General features: G+C 43.7%; 1 protein-coding gene across 1 annotated transcript in view; it reads right to left on the reverse strand.

The window, feature by feature from the left end:
• The window catches only part of plch1 (phospholipase C, eta 1), a 62,039-nt gene that overhangs the window by 32,600 nt on the left and 14,866 nt on the right, over positions 1 to 14,573 (reverse strand). Inside the window, exon 3 of the mRNA XM_084558400.1 lies at positions 1,580 to 1,726. Within this exon, the coding sequence (XP_084414526.1) occupies positions 1,580 to 1,726 (147 nt within the window). The remainder of the gene's footprint in view (positions 1 to 1,579; positions 1,727 to 14,573) is intronic.

Raw genomic sequence — 14,573 nt, forward strand, 5'->3', positions numbered from 1 at the left:
TCATGGCGGTTATGTGTTCACGTTTCTTAGCTAGGTTAATTGCTAAGTTCTGGAAACAATGTCAGAAGAAGCAAAGAAGCGATTTCCAACAAGGCAAAAACTGGATGGTGAAACAGTCAGACAGGTCTTTGACTTCTGACTCCTGAGTCCCATTTTAGTTTAGGTTCAAACCAGAGAGGACATTTAGTTGAGATTAGAAAAAGATTTTAGTTTGGTTCAGCAGAAGGAAAAAAAAAATAAGTACCCTAGTAAAAGAAGTACTTATTCACCAGTTGGTGTGTGTATCAGACGGTCAGTATTGGCAAATAATCAAATATCACATTCAGAACTGCTGCGGTGAATAAAACATTCATTCATTCATTCATTCATTTCCATCCACTTCTCCGAGGTCAGGTCACGGTGGCAACAGGCTAGGTAAAGAAATCCAGACATCCCTCAGCCCAGCAACACACTCCAGTTCTTTCCGGGGAAATCCCGAGGCATTCCCAGGCCAGACGAGATATTTAATCCCTCCGGCGAGTTCTGGGTCTGCCCTGGGGTCTCCTTCCGGCTGGACGTGCCCGGTGAACCTCCAAAGGGAGGCACCCAGGGGGCATCCGAAAAAGACACCCGAACCACCTCAGCTGGCCCTTTTCGATGCGAAGGAGCAGCGGCTCTACTCCGAGCTCCGTCCAAATGTCCTCACCCTATCTCTAAGGCACTATGAAGATTTTCACAACACATATTTTCCAACCAACTTGTGTGTCATGCAAATTAAGAACCTATGCATCACTATGTAAATTATTTAAACTGGCTTTAGTGAAGACATCAGGCCTGCAATAGAGGACTCTGTCTGTGTTTTGCGAGAACAAACAACTGAGTTTGGTCTCGAGTAATGCCAGCTGTAACAGAAAGATGCCCATGACACAGAGTGGCCCCCTGGGTAATGTAGTGTAAGAGCCATTATGAATCAACAGGAGATGCTATGGGCTGCTTGTGAGAACTCCCCAGTATGGTAGGGAAAAGTCCCAGTACACCAGAGGGTAAAACTTAGAAGTACTGAGAGTACCAGCCAACTTAAAGCACGGGTTTGGTTCAATCTTAATGCACTTGTTGTGTTTGCAGACTTTTAACCTCAACCATGTGCAGCCTGCATCTAAGCATTACCTCACAAATAACATTGTAGATGTTTCACAGCCTGAAGATCTGTTCAAAATCAGCATTTGTGCAGCAGATATGTCAATTGACAACATCTGGCTCGGTCCGGCTTACATCGTGTTAACTGGACAGGGACTGGAGCCAAAAGTAAGATGCAGGACTCGTTTGTGTGCGTCATTTTCAGTCAAATTATCAGATTGTAGGCATTAACAGTGCTAATTATTGAGTTAATTCTTCTTTTTGGATCTGTAAAATGGCAAATGGCAAACAAACAATAAGAATAAGTCATAATAAAGTAGAATTTTACCCTTGGATGTTCACTGTCGCAGCATATGAGGGAAACCACAGCAGCGAGATAGTTTTAAAAAGAGCGTGTGTGCTCTTGTACCCGTGCGTACTTACAGATGCTTGTGTGTGTGTGCGTGCATGCATGCATACTCACTCTTGGCCTTCTCACTCTTGCGTGAGGGCTTCCAGCGGATGCAGGAGCGATGCTCATCCAGGTAGAAGAGCCTCACCAGCCCTTTGGATCCTGCCTTCAGCTTTACCATCTGTGTCCCGGACTGCATGACACTCATGCATCGCTCCACTGCAGACAAGAACACACGCACAAACACAAACGCTGGGCTTTAGCGCTGTAGCACTGCATGAAGACACATAAAGGAACAGGTGTCTGGCTTTGTTTGTGTTTAAGGTAAAGCGGCACAGAGTGGCACAGTCAGTAGCGCGGGCAGCGGCCGATTTGGGTCAGAGCCCAAATGGCAACAGAGATGCTGCTGTGTGAACTCACAGGGCTGCTTTTCTTTTAGCCACTGAGAGAAGGAGGAAATAGAGTGATCTCATAGAGACGGACTCCTCTAATGTGTATCGCTCTGTTCTAAGTTTCACAGGGTGCTTGAGAAAGAAAATCTCCGTCATGCTGAAGCAGGTGGAAAGCTAGGACTGGGTCGCATTTAAGGCTGCAGCATTGGTTACTTCCCTCTGCAGATAATTTTGGTTTGATGGCATTTGTCTCTGAGATTCTCTGTGTAACATGAGCAAGTACAAGGTAGCATTGATAAACTGCTACTGACTGATGGCTGTTTTAAATACTGTGGCATTTGTAAATGTCTCTGCTCATCAGCTCCAACATGACACACCCACATACTGATTGCAAACCTGGGTTTTTAACATTTTCACATTTTCACACTGAGCACAGGCTGATGACAGCTCACTGTCTGCCCCTGCAATGCGTTCTGTTGTTCTGCAAGCACGCGTGTGCACACTGTGTACTCCGCTTCCGGCAGTTATCTATAGGCAAAGGTTTAATTAAAGGCGCTCGAGATGAACAGAAGTGTGCGGGGCGAGGGGTGAAAGCAATGGTGGAGTGTTGTGAAGAGGAGAACAGAGGGACTGAAATGAAGTGACTTTGTGTTTGATTGCTTGGCTGCCTGACTGCCGAACACTGTCCAGCGTCGGGGAAGGATAAAAGACAAAACTTCAAACTTCTCTCTTTGTGCGACAGCTGATGGCAGAGGTACAGGCAGGGATGACAGAGGAGAGGCAGCAAGATTTCCGTCCTCATTAGCGGAGGGTGCATGCCTCTGTGTGTGTATGTGTGTGCATGCACTATACACCGATCAGGCATAACATTATGACCACCTTCCTAATATTGTGTTGGTCTCCCCTGTGCCTCCAAAACAGTTGTGACTCATTAGAGAATGGACATGGGTCTTCTCAGGGTGTCCTGTGGTGTCTGGCAACAGGATGTTGTTAGTGGGGGCCTTTGGGTCCTATGGGTTGACTGGAGGGGCCTCTGTGGATCATTCCAGATACTTGATCAGTTTGGGATCTAGTGAATTTGGAGGCCAGGTCAACACCTTGTGCTGTTTTTCATGTTTTTTGAGTTGTTCCTAAACTGTGTCTGTCTGTGTCAGGCTGCATCCTGCTGTGTTATATGCTATGGGGTGGGGGTGCCTGGTCTGGTCTAGGTGGGTGGTATATGTCTAAGTAACATCCACACGAATGCCAGGTCCAAAAGTTTCCCAGCTGAACATTGTATTGTCACAAGATGGTCAGTGTTATCTGCTTCTCCCAACAGTGGTTTTAATGTTGTGGCTGATGGTCTTTACAGAACATGAACTATCAAGTATATCTGATGCTACCTTTGCACAAAGCTACACACAAGTACCAAGTTCCTTCCCCTCTTCAAGACTCTCCGTCTTAAACATCATTTAGTATAATACTGGCTTCCCACAGTGAGAGAACAGAAACACTGCCACAAACCGAATGTACAAAACACGGGGTGACTCATTTACTTAATTCATTTTACACAATCATCATCTATCATTCCTCTTCATTAATCTTTGCCAGTCACTGTATAGAAGGCGCATGTTAACAAGTACGGCACTGATGTGAAGTCACGTCTGATACATGCTGTGAATAATATAATAAAAAGTGCTTCGGTGTAACTTCAGCTTCACAGCCCGGCTGCGTTTCCTTAAGAACACTTCAGTTAATCCGATGCTCGACAACGTTAAGCGTTGGATCCAAGACATCCAGGCCAAAAGAATAGACTCTCCACGTATTGTGCATCCTCCAAGAGAAACACACATCCTCAAATCCTCGCCTGGTCCGAAATAATGACACTAATCCTTACTAAAAAAAGAAAAAAATAGCCACTGCTTATTCATTCTCCCTTTTATGTTATGTAGACACAGCGTACAACACTTCAGGCAGAGATTGTCTACTTTAGATAAAGGTGAGGGACACTACACACCTGTTTATGTAGACAACTGATGACAAACACATTTTAGAGGACAATAACCACCTGAATTGGGTTAGGGTTAGGGTTATTATAAACGTAACACCAAACGCATTGACACACACTTGTGTTTCTATTTTTGTGAGGACCTACCATTGGCATTCCCTCACCTCTTAAGGCTCATTTAAAGTACTGCGGGACTAGACACTGTAACCTACGCACGTAGTTTACGCCATTTGTACTTGTGCGCCCATCAGTCTGGCTCACGCTTGTCAGTGCTGTGTCTTTTTTTGCCAGTCGAAAGCTTCACTTTCAAAAATGACGACAGACACTTTTGCCAAAAATTTGCAGAAACATCCACAAAGGTGAGTCCTACAAATGTTTGTGCCTCTGAACCTCCTCCGTTAACCTTTCCTCGATGTGTTGTCTTTATTGATCCAAAACAGTCAATTGAAAACTGCGGAGATGGAGAAGCAGCCATAAATTCTGGGGAAACACACTACTACTAAACAGACCAATCACAGCTCTTGTGGTCTGTGTCACTTCAATGTGTAGTTACTTTTCTGGGGAGGTGTACATCAGGCTGGTGTGCGTAGGGTAACTCCAACCTAACTGCACCCCAAGTCCTAACCAGTTTTAACACTTAAAAGGTTGTGGGGGTCCACAAAACAAGACCACACACACACACGTACTCTGTACATAGAGTTCACTATACTATATTATAAGATAATATAATGTATATACAGTCATGTTCATATGTTTAGACACAATTTTTGGTCATTTTAGCCTTCTCATCTTAATCTTGATTTACATCAAGAATTGAAGAACAGTTTAAGGATTACAACTCTTTCATATGTAGCCCAAAACTCAAAATTTAGGATGGCAGAGACAATGCAAAGACTGAAAAGAAATATTATGCACATCATACCCAATTACACATTTGACTATGGGCATTTAACAGATTTAACATTAACATGTACAGTTAAATTAAATGCATTCTCAGATAAATTAAAACTAGTTCCTGTGGCACATTTCCAGTGTTTTGTTTCAGTATAGAAAATGCACTCCTTACATATTTGCACTAAAATAATCTCAACAGATTAAAGCATATTTGTATTTGCTACACACCAGTGACATCATACTTTAAGTAAAACTTAGCACTGTGTGTGTTTTGTATTATAAGTGAATATGTATCCTACAAAATGCATAAAGGCTAATAATTATAGATGTCAGTTTTTACATGATATCAAAAGGAACCTTGTGACTCTTTATTTTTCTCCACACTGTAACAGTCTATTAGCTCATTGGAAGAAAAAAGAAATACAAAATGGTCCAAACACTCACACAACTACACAAAAAACAGGAAAATGCACATTCTGATGACATGGGTGATTATCTTCAAAGACGGCGAAAGTCAGACCTCTCATGGCTCTGAAATGCATATTTGAGCGTACTTGACAGGGCACACACTCAGCAGAGTGCTTGTTAACAGTCTCTCTGTCCTGAGGACAGGCTTTGCAATGGCACAGTTTTTACACTGGAGATTTGATGAGGTCTTTCTATCAGGGATTCTCACTCAAGGGACATTATTATTATACACGAACACACGCAAACAAGACTAAGTGTGTGAATCCAAGATCCCGGCGCTTTACCTCCCAAGGTGCACAGCATATCATAAATGCACCAGTGGTCACCACACAAACCCGGCGCGCTGATAACACAGTGGGTTTTGCAGGAATCTGAAAGTGGGTTACATAAAACGACATAAAACTGGATTCCAGCTACGTGCTAATTTTGGTATCGAATACTAGAAATAACTGTGGGTCTATTCTAGAGGGATATAGCTGGTAAGATTAGGTTTCAGCAAAGATTAATGGACTGCAAAGGTCACCTTTTATGACATACCGTGGATTCTATGCTTGAATTTAAGTCAAGAACAAGGGATTACACATGTGAACAACTGACAAATGGGCAAATAAAACAAGCATTTGAGACTGTAACACCAAAGAGAAAAAGGAATGGATCTCTGGGTGTGTGTATCATGGCAGCGTTGTAGTTATACCTATGTAGAAATCCAGCAGACACAGACTGATATTAACATTAATTTTGAGTTATAATATGTCTCCCACCACCTGGTGAATGTCCTTTAAGTTCAGTCTTTTCTTTTATTTCTGTCTGTTCTTCTGTTTATATTAAAAAAAATATCAGGCTTTTGAACTTGTCCAGTATGTGCATGACATGTACTAAAGCATGTTGCATGTGCATCATATTTTTATCAGCACTTCACACATATAAAGAGAATCGCTTGCAACCTTGATTGGTTTGTGACCAAACACTGGTCACCAGTAAATGCTCCAGGCTCTGGCCTCCTGTGCAACCTTCTTATATTTGTATATTTCCAAGTCTAACTGATTCCCTGTGAAAGAAGCAGAACGTAAAAACATATTGCATAAGCGTAGCTAGCACTTTTTGCCGTCACTGCTCTCTGTTTGAAAAGAAAGTACAATCAACGACGGCGCCACTCCATCTGAGTCCGCCCGACACCCACTATCAGCATGACGGTGGCCGGAAAGCAAAATCAAGTTTGATGAGAATGGACCAGACACAGGAAGAAATGTGTGCTACAGAAACCAAAACAAGAAGCTTATAGATGATTAAAGAGAGCACCACACGGCAAACACAAATTGCAATATTTTTTTTGTGTACATTGACATACAAGTCAGAGTTACTATAAAATATAGTTTGGTGCAGCTTTAAAACACCGTGGGATAAAACCACAGCAGCTTGAGAAGAGGTTAACAGCTTGTCACTGCAGTCTCTTTCACTTTTGATGGCATTCGACAACAAACAAATGTCAGCTGTCTGGAGCTTTTAGACCACAAAATAAATAAAAAAACTTCTACAATACAGTATATTGTATGTTCTATATCCAGCTTTAATTCCCATTTTAATCTTAAACCACTCATCATACATGATTTATATCATTGTGGGGATTAACCCGAACTCATATCTGATCATAATGTATGAGCGAGTACTTTATAGTGTGAGAACGCATCAGAGATGTTGGAAAATAAAAGGAAATTTAATCAAAAATAAAAAAAACGGGGCCGCCTTTCATTATTCATGCCTCATGCCTGCTTCTGAAAGCCGCAGATTTATTAACAATGAAATTCAATAGAAGTCACTGTCACATGGGGGTTTCCTTTTGTATTGATCATGGCTACAGTATCTGCTCTGGGTCTCCTCGTGCTGTTTCTGGATACTAATCAGACTCAACAAGCTTCCAGCAACAATCCACCAGCTTGTTTTATTTTTTTAACATCTTAAATGAATTTCAAAATGAATAAACGCTATTTACTATTACTAGAAAGCACATGCCTATTGCCTATATGCTTATTCTCTTGCAGTATAATCATGTAAATGTGTTTTTCCAACGCGCAGTCAGATGTATTTTACAAAGAGAAGCTAAAAGGGAATACAGTCGTCCGTTTTCTTCATCCAGCTGGACAAAAAGGAAACTCATTCGGCATTATCTCATCATCTGTTCTCAACTCAGACCGAGTCCATCCTTGTTGCTTCTCCTTCCATGTTTACCCTACTTTCCCCAGGTCTCCGCTCATCCCTGCTATTCATTGACCTTTCTGCAGGGGCTCGCCAGTCACTTTGCTCTCCATCAGCGTGATAAGCACCGTGAGGAGTCCTCAGACCTCAAACCCAGTTAAGCCGAAGACCGGAAAGAAGAAGGGAGAGGGTTAATGTCGGCCCGGGAGAGGGGATTCGGCTCGTAATCACAGATGAGAACTTAACGCGGGGAGCTCTCAAAGAGCCCAGCGACGGATAAATCAAACGGTCAGTGCAGCGGACACCTTGACGCTTATCTTTCATGCCATTGCACCTCCTCAAGCCACCTGAGCGTGAGGACATGGATTTACAGTTTCGTTTAAGTTTGCAATTCCAGCATCTATCTTGCAGACATTTTAGGAAGAAAGAAAAGTGTCTTTGCAGGTAGATGGGCGTCTTTATGCTTTGCTGTCTGCAGCTACAGTGTTTATGCTTTGCAGCCTTTCAGAAAAGGATGTTAAAAGACAGCTACACAAATGGCAGCTGCGTCCAAGTATGAAAAAGGTGATTTCTATCTAGATAGTAGAATAGAAAAATAATTAAACCAATTTTTCCCCATGCTTATTTTTGAATTTTTGGCTTTTCTTCTGCACTTGTGTGTGTGTGTGCGTGCAGACATGTAAAAGCTCATCATCTCTGTCGGCGCCGAGCAGAGAGCAGATCAAAGCTTTGTCTTGCCTCAGAGGCCAAGGCAATTCAAACATATTTTAATGGGGTGGGTGACGGAGACGCCTCTGTGATAACCTGATGAACAAAGCCCGTCCTCGCTTAGATCCATACAATGAGGCCCGGGATGGCAAACACACACAACACAGACAACACCTGGCGTGACATTATCCTGAGCAGCACGTTTCATTCGGCATTCCCAGTCCTAACTGTCATTTTTAATCACAACGTGACGTGAGATTCCTCCGAAACATCCACGCAAGCCCTCGTTTTCTGTCAACGTATTACTAGTTCAGGCTAATATTTCAATTCTTGAGCGGCTCTGCGTGAGATCTCTGTTTAGATTAGGTCCGAGGGCGATGACTCGAATGGACAACAGTTGAAAGATTTATCATAATTTATTCATAACTACATAAATTGATATTCACTGGCATCTGCCTGATCCTTCATGCACTATTCATGTGACATAAGGCACCTCCACCCAACTATCCCAGCCAGTTCACCCGCTGATGAAACAAGCGCAGCAATCAAACCAAAATAAAGCAGAATGGAGGGTTGGTCTCGTCGTTTAACTGCTGTGCTTTTCCTGCCAGCGCTCATGACCTGAGGGTTTTTCTTTTGAGTTCAATCAAGATGTGATTTCTCTTTGGTTGACTGACTGTCCACGGGACAAAATTAATGACATTTACACACAATTTTTTGCCATATGACGAGAGATAAAACACACAGGAATCAAAACACGAGCTGGATGAATCTTCCCTGGCGTGTAATGAGCAACTGCTCATTAAGAGAAGGCCTCCGCAGGTTCAAAGTTATGGTAGCAGAAAGTGAGCAATTTGATCATCCCGGGGATAATCCGATACATAAACAGTTCCTGCTCTGTTCCTGTGCTATGAATAGCACCATCACGCAATATGTTCAATATGCAAGATGTTTGTCCACAGAAACGCATTTTAAAACAAACTGCGCAGCAACAAAAACCTGAGGCAAGAGGGTTTTATGCAACATATGCAAATTTCAAGATGCAGGGTGGAAATTTGTGACACGTTGTTATAGTTGTTATAGTGTCTAGATTTTTACACACAACCCAAACATATGCACAGAGAGACATCGACTTACCAGTCAGCGTCAGTCTACATTTGTGTGGCACAGCCAAGGTGCCACCAATATGATATATGTTATGAGCCAGGAGGGTAGCAACAGTTAAGGCAGCCGTCTTTTCAGCAGGACCATAAATAAATGTGGACCGTACTTTATGAGCAGATAAGGCCGTGGGACCAAAAAGTGACGAACAAATTTCCTCCATTTCCTCTGGAAAAACAAAAAAATATTAAAAGCAAATAGAAGTCCACCTCAGCTCAGCCCCAGTACGCAACACGCTCAACTACACCTGTAGCTGGAACCTCGAGAAAAAAATAAAAACTCTTGTGGTTTTCTTCAACGGGCTTGTGACGGGCTCTCCGGGCTGACTTCAGACAGCAAGCCTCCACACTCCAAATACAAACAAGCGAGCGCACCAAAACTCCTGCCGCTCATCTTCCTCCGTGCGGCGCGCTCCGTCTGATCTGTGGCGGCGCCTTCATCTGACAGAGTTGTCTCTCTGAAAACGCACACACATCTCCACCTTTCTCCTGGTCATCTGTTCTCCACGCCCGCCGCCTGCTCTCCCCATCCACTTCTCTCTGATGTCCGCGGGTCTCCCAGACACAGGCGCAGCTGTGCCAGCGAGCTGCCTTGATTTTGATTTTGCGCTGATTTAGCTCTGGTATTGTCGTGTGGTTTGCGCGGTGATTATGAAGTGAAGAGGAGGAGGACGGCGCGGCAGATGTGTGTGTCTGTATTTCAGCTGGGTCATTTGGGTGAACCACTGGGATGCGGGGATAAGAACGATGACATAACACTCATGATAATGCACTACCAAAAGTGAGATCTAATGGGCTGACATGTGGGATGCGTGTGTCTGTGTGTGTGTGTGTGTGTGTGCGCGCTACAGGAAAAGTCAGAGGCAGCACATCTGTCCATCTTGCGCTAAATGCTTTGCTGTTCCACACAGGCCTCCTGAGGGCTCTTCGCCCACACTGCAGGACTGAAATATTATTTTTATCGATCAGGAAATCAAGAAGACACAGTCTTTCAGCATAACATTATGACCACCTTCTCTTGTGCCTCCAAAAACAGTTGTGACTCATCAGAGAATGGACATGGGCCTTCTGAGGGTGTCCTGTGGTGGTAGCAGGGGCCATTGGGTCCTTTGGGTTGAGGGGAGGGTCCTCTGTGGATCAGGCTTGTTCCAGTGCATCCCACAGATACTTGATCAGTTTGGGATCTAGTGAATTTGGAGGCCAGGTCAACACCTTGTGCTGTTTTTTGTGTTTTTTTGAGTTGTTCCTAAACAGTTTTTGTGTGTGTGCCTGTGTCAGGCTGCATCCCGCTGGGGATGGAGTGTCTTTGCTATGGGGTGGGGGTGCCTGGTCTGGTCTAGGTGGGTGCTACATGTCTAAGTAACATCCACACTGAATGAATGCCAGGTCCAAAAGTTTCCCAGCAGAGCACTGAATTGTCACAAGATGGTCAATGTTATTTACTTCCACTGTCGGTCATAATGTCATGCCTGATCAGTGTAAGTTGATGTACGCATCATAAAGGTAAGTGCTCTTCTCTCCTTGTGCAGAGGAGTCCTGAAGTGGCGACTAAATATCTCTACAACTCTGCACCCTGAACAAAGACAACAGTAAGGCTGACGTTATAAAGAGGTGCCAGACCCATTGTATTGTTGAGATAATGGCGCAGACTTTTAAGTCTCCTTGATGCAAGAATTGATGCAAAAACCTGAGACAGAAACACAAACCCTGCTTACAATCACAGCTCTGAATACACGGACTAACACTGAGCGAAGGAGGCGTGCTTTCATTGTTGGTTCATCTTTGGAAGCAGGATCCCCAATTCCAAGGTTGGGAAGGTGTGGGGGAGGGGTTCAGGCACGGTTTGCTGCATGCAAGGTCAATACCAGGCACACGCTTTAGCCAGTACGGCTCTACTGGTGTATGTCTGGATTTCATGCATGATTGATATCCCACGTATTGTTGTGATACTTAAGAAAATTTGCCCCTGTCCCATTGTTTTTGACGTAGGTTTTAAAGCAGTTTTCCTTTCATGCCTTTACAGAAATTTGTTTGCAGGAAAAAAATAAAAAAAACAGGAAGTAATGTGGTGAGAGAGGGGGCATGACATGCAGCAAAGGGCTGGAATCAAATCAGCGCCACCACAGCGAAGATTACAGCCTCGGTTTATTGTGCTCCCACTCAACAAGGTGAGCTATCGGGTCGCCCCCAACCATTATCTTAGATTTTTGTTGCGTGGTAATAAAAATGCAATTAGAGAGGGCTGTTAAAAGCATCTCTCGAAGCTGCTGAATATCACTTCACAACGCACACACTAATGAGTAAATATATATGCTTTTCCCTCGCTCTGATCTCACTGCTGAATTTCTCCTCTACCTGCAGAGCTTGATTTCCGTTGCATTTATGCAACATCCAGGGGAGGAGACTTTCACTTTGATGCAGAGGGATCTCAAGAGGAATTCAAGTCCCATGTTGGTTGATTTTCTCTCTGTGGTGAAATGAAGTGAGAGGTGCGAACGGTCAGTGTGAAAAGCTGTGGCGTGCTCGGGGAGTGATGCCGTGAGTCTGATTATACAGCGATCAGCCACAACATTAAAACCACTGATAGGAGAAGTGAATAACATTGACCATCTTGTGACAATTCAATGTTCTGCGGAGAAACATTTGAACCTGGCATTCGTGTGGATGTTATTTAGACATGCACCACCTACCTAGACCAGACCAGACCAGGCACCCCCACCTCATAGCAATGACACTCTTTGATGGCAGCAGCCATCCCCAGCAGGATGCAGCCTGACACTGGCACACACACACAAAAACAGCACAAGGTGTTGACCTGGCCTCCAAAATCACTAGATCCCAAACTGATCAAGTATCTGTGGGATGCACTGGAACAAGCCCGATCCAGAGGGGTCCCTCCCCTCAACCTATAGGACCCAAAGGCCCCCATTACTATCACAGGACACCCTCAGAAGGCCCATGTCCATTCTCTGATGAGTCACAACTGTTTTGGAGGCACAAGGGAGACCTACACAATATTGGTCATAATGTTATGCCTGATCGGTGTATAGTGCGTCAATTCAGGGGAGATTTTCCCAAAATTGCCTCCTGTCTCTGCATTTTTGACAACACATCTATTGAAGATAATATTTTTTTGGTGAAATATATTTAAAACCAGTTATTTAGTAATACAATCAAACTTCAGAGTAATAAAAATGATGAAAGACTTTTAGATGAGATTATCAGACAGGGTACATTGCAGTATCACCTGGCAGACTGAATCAAAGATGTTAAATCCCAAATTACACCTCATGTAATCTCATTGCATCTTCTTCTTACATTTACTTCTGAACCTGGGCTTATGTCATCCAGTCTCCATCCTGTTCCACCGTTCCTCTCAGGACATTCAACAGCTTATGAAATTAAATTAGTCAGGCGCACAGCACTGTGACAGATGATGACTTCTGGATAAATGTGTGGGGAAATCAGGCTGTACCACGGTGGGATGAGGGCCGCCAGCGCATTTGTGACAGTGCTGAACTAATGCCCTGGCGACATCCAAATTCCATCACCTGCTCCACCAGCACGAGCAGCCAGCAAAGTGACTGCTGCTGCGCGGTCATAGCTGCTCGAGTATAATAGGCAAATGTGCACGATGACCACATAACTAAGTGACATTTCATTGATTAATTTTGTCTCCTCGCTTGTTTCTGTTCGGAGTGACGGAGGCCTTGAGTGTTTCCTAACATGCAAGTGGTAGAGAGAAGGTAAACAGCCTGACTCTGCTGTCAGTCAGGACTAGCACAGACAGAAAGAGACTTGTACCTGTGGGACAGCCAGAGTCCATAATCCACCGGCATGAAAGCAGAGATAACATGCAGACTGCACACAGAACAAAGCACGCGGCCGCATCAACATAACATGTCCTCAGAGCTAATGCGAGCAAATCTTCAACCTTTGTCATGCTCCTGATAAAGTCTGACAGAGATGTCTGCTGCAAATTAGTGCTCCATTAAAGGAATAGTCACACTAATTTGCCTTCTTGCTGATACTCAGGTGAAGAGATATAGACACAGGGTGTCTGCATGGTAAATCTCATCAGCTGGTTAGCTTAACTAAACACAAGTTGTGGTTTCAAGGGTTGCTGTGGTCACTGTTACATCTTTGCACCTGGCTAAGGAGTAGTGTGCATGAAACCCAGACTAAAACCACATTTTTAGAATATTTATCATTTAAAACACATGTTCCAGGCAAATTTGTTAACATTTAATGCAAGTTTGATCAACAACATCTCTGCCCAAGATAAGAGCTATGATTTTTATTGTTTTTATATGACTGATCTTAAATAAGACCCTGACAAAAGCTCCTACAGAAATCTGTTCAGACTAATTTGCAGTTCCCTTGTAGTGACATTTGTACCGAAGGTAAAAAAAATAAATGTGAATGAACAATGAGTGACGAATCAGGACTGAACTTTAAAGAGCTTTGAGTCAGCAAAGTGATTCACGTTCACACCACTGACGTCACTTTTTTTTTGGTGAAAATGTCTTTTTCTTTCACTTACACAGTTTTGTAGGTTCCCTTTCAATACTTTCCAAACTTAATTTACACGCTGCATTAAAAAGCATGAAATATATATATAAATCAGTTCCTTTGATAAGCATGCGGACTAAAATAACAAGTTAATCACTGGCAGTGTTTCATCACTATTACAGCTTCGGCGCTTCAAATTAAGCAGCTGCACAAAGCCAGCAAGTCCTAAGTAGAAGCACCCAGGGGATCCATTCAATTATAAATAGCTTTTAAAGCAAACTAATTACGCTAAACCTTTATGGGAGAAGTCCAAATATTTTGGTAGTCCCTCTTATTAGTGGCATGAAAGGTAAAGAAAATACAGCAGCAAAAGGAGGGAAACCCCTCAAGTCGTATCTCACAGTCACTCACTTCGCCTAATTAAGAGCACTCAAGGCAGCGCTCGAGTCGCCAGTGCTACAAATGGGTTCCCAGGTGCCCCCGGGGTGCAGAGTGTGGAGCAGAATAAAAATAAACACATGACGACTGCAGCATGATAATGCAGTCGCCCAAAAATGCTACAGGGGGACTCCCCGAGTGGAGGGGCTCGGCGCTGGCTTCAAAGGGAGGGGAGAGAAACCAACATGTTTTATCTGCACATTCGGTGTACCGCTGATGTTGACTGCTCCTGCGATGTTAAAGCTTCGCCCTTCTTCCCCCCGGCAAAGCCACGCCGGATGACGACTGTGAGCAGACTGAGATACGGTATCTGC

This window comes from Chelon labrosus (assembly GCF_963514085.1).
Source record: "Chelon labrosus genome assembly, chromosome: 13".
Classification (NCBI taxonomy): domain Eukaryota; kingdom Metazoa; phylum Chordata; class Actinopteri; order Mugiliformes; family Mugilidae; genus Chelon; species Chelon labrosus.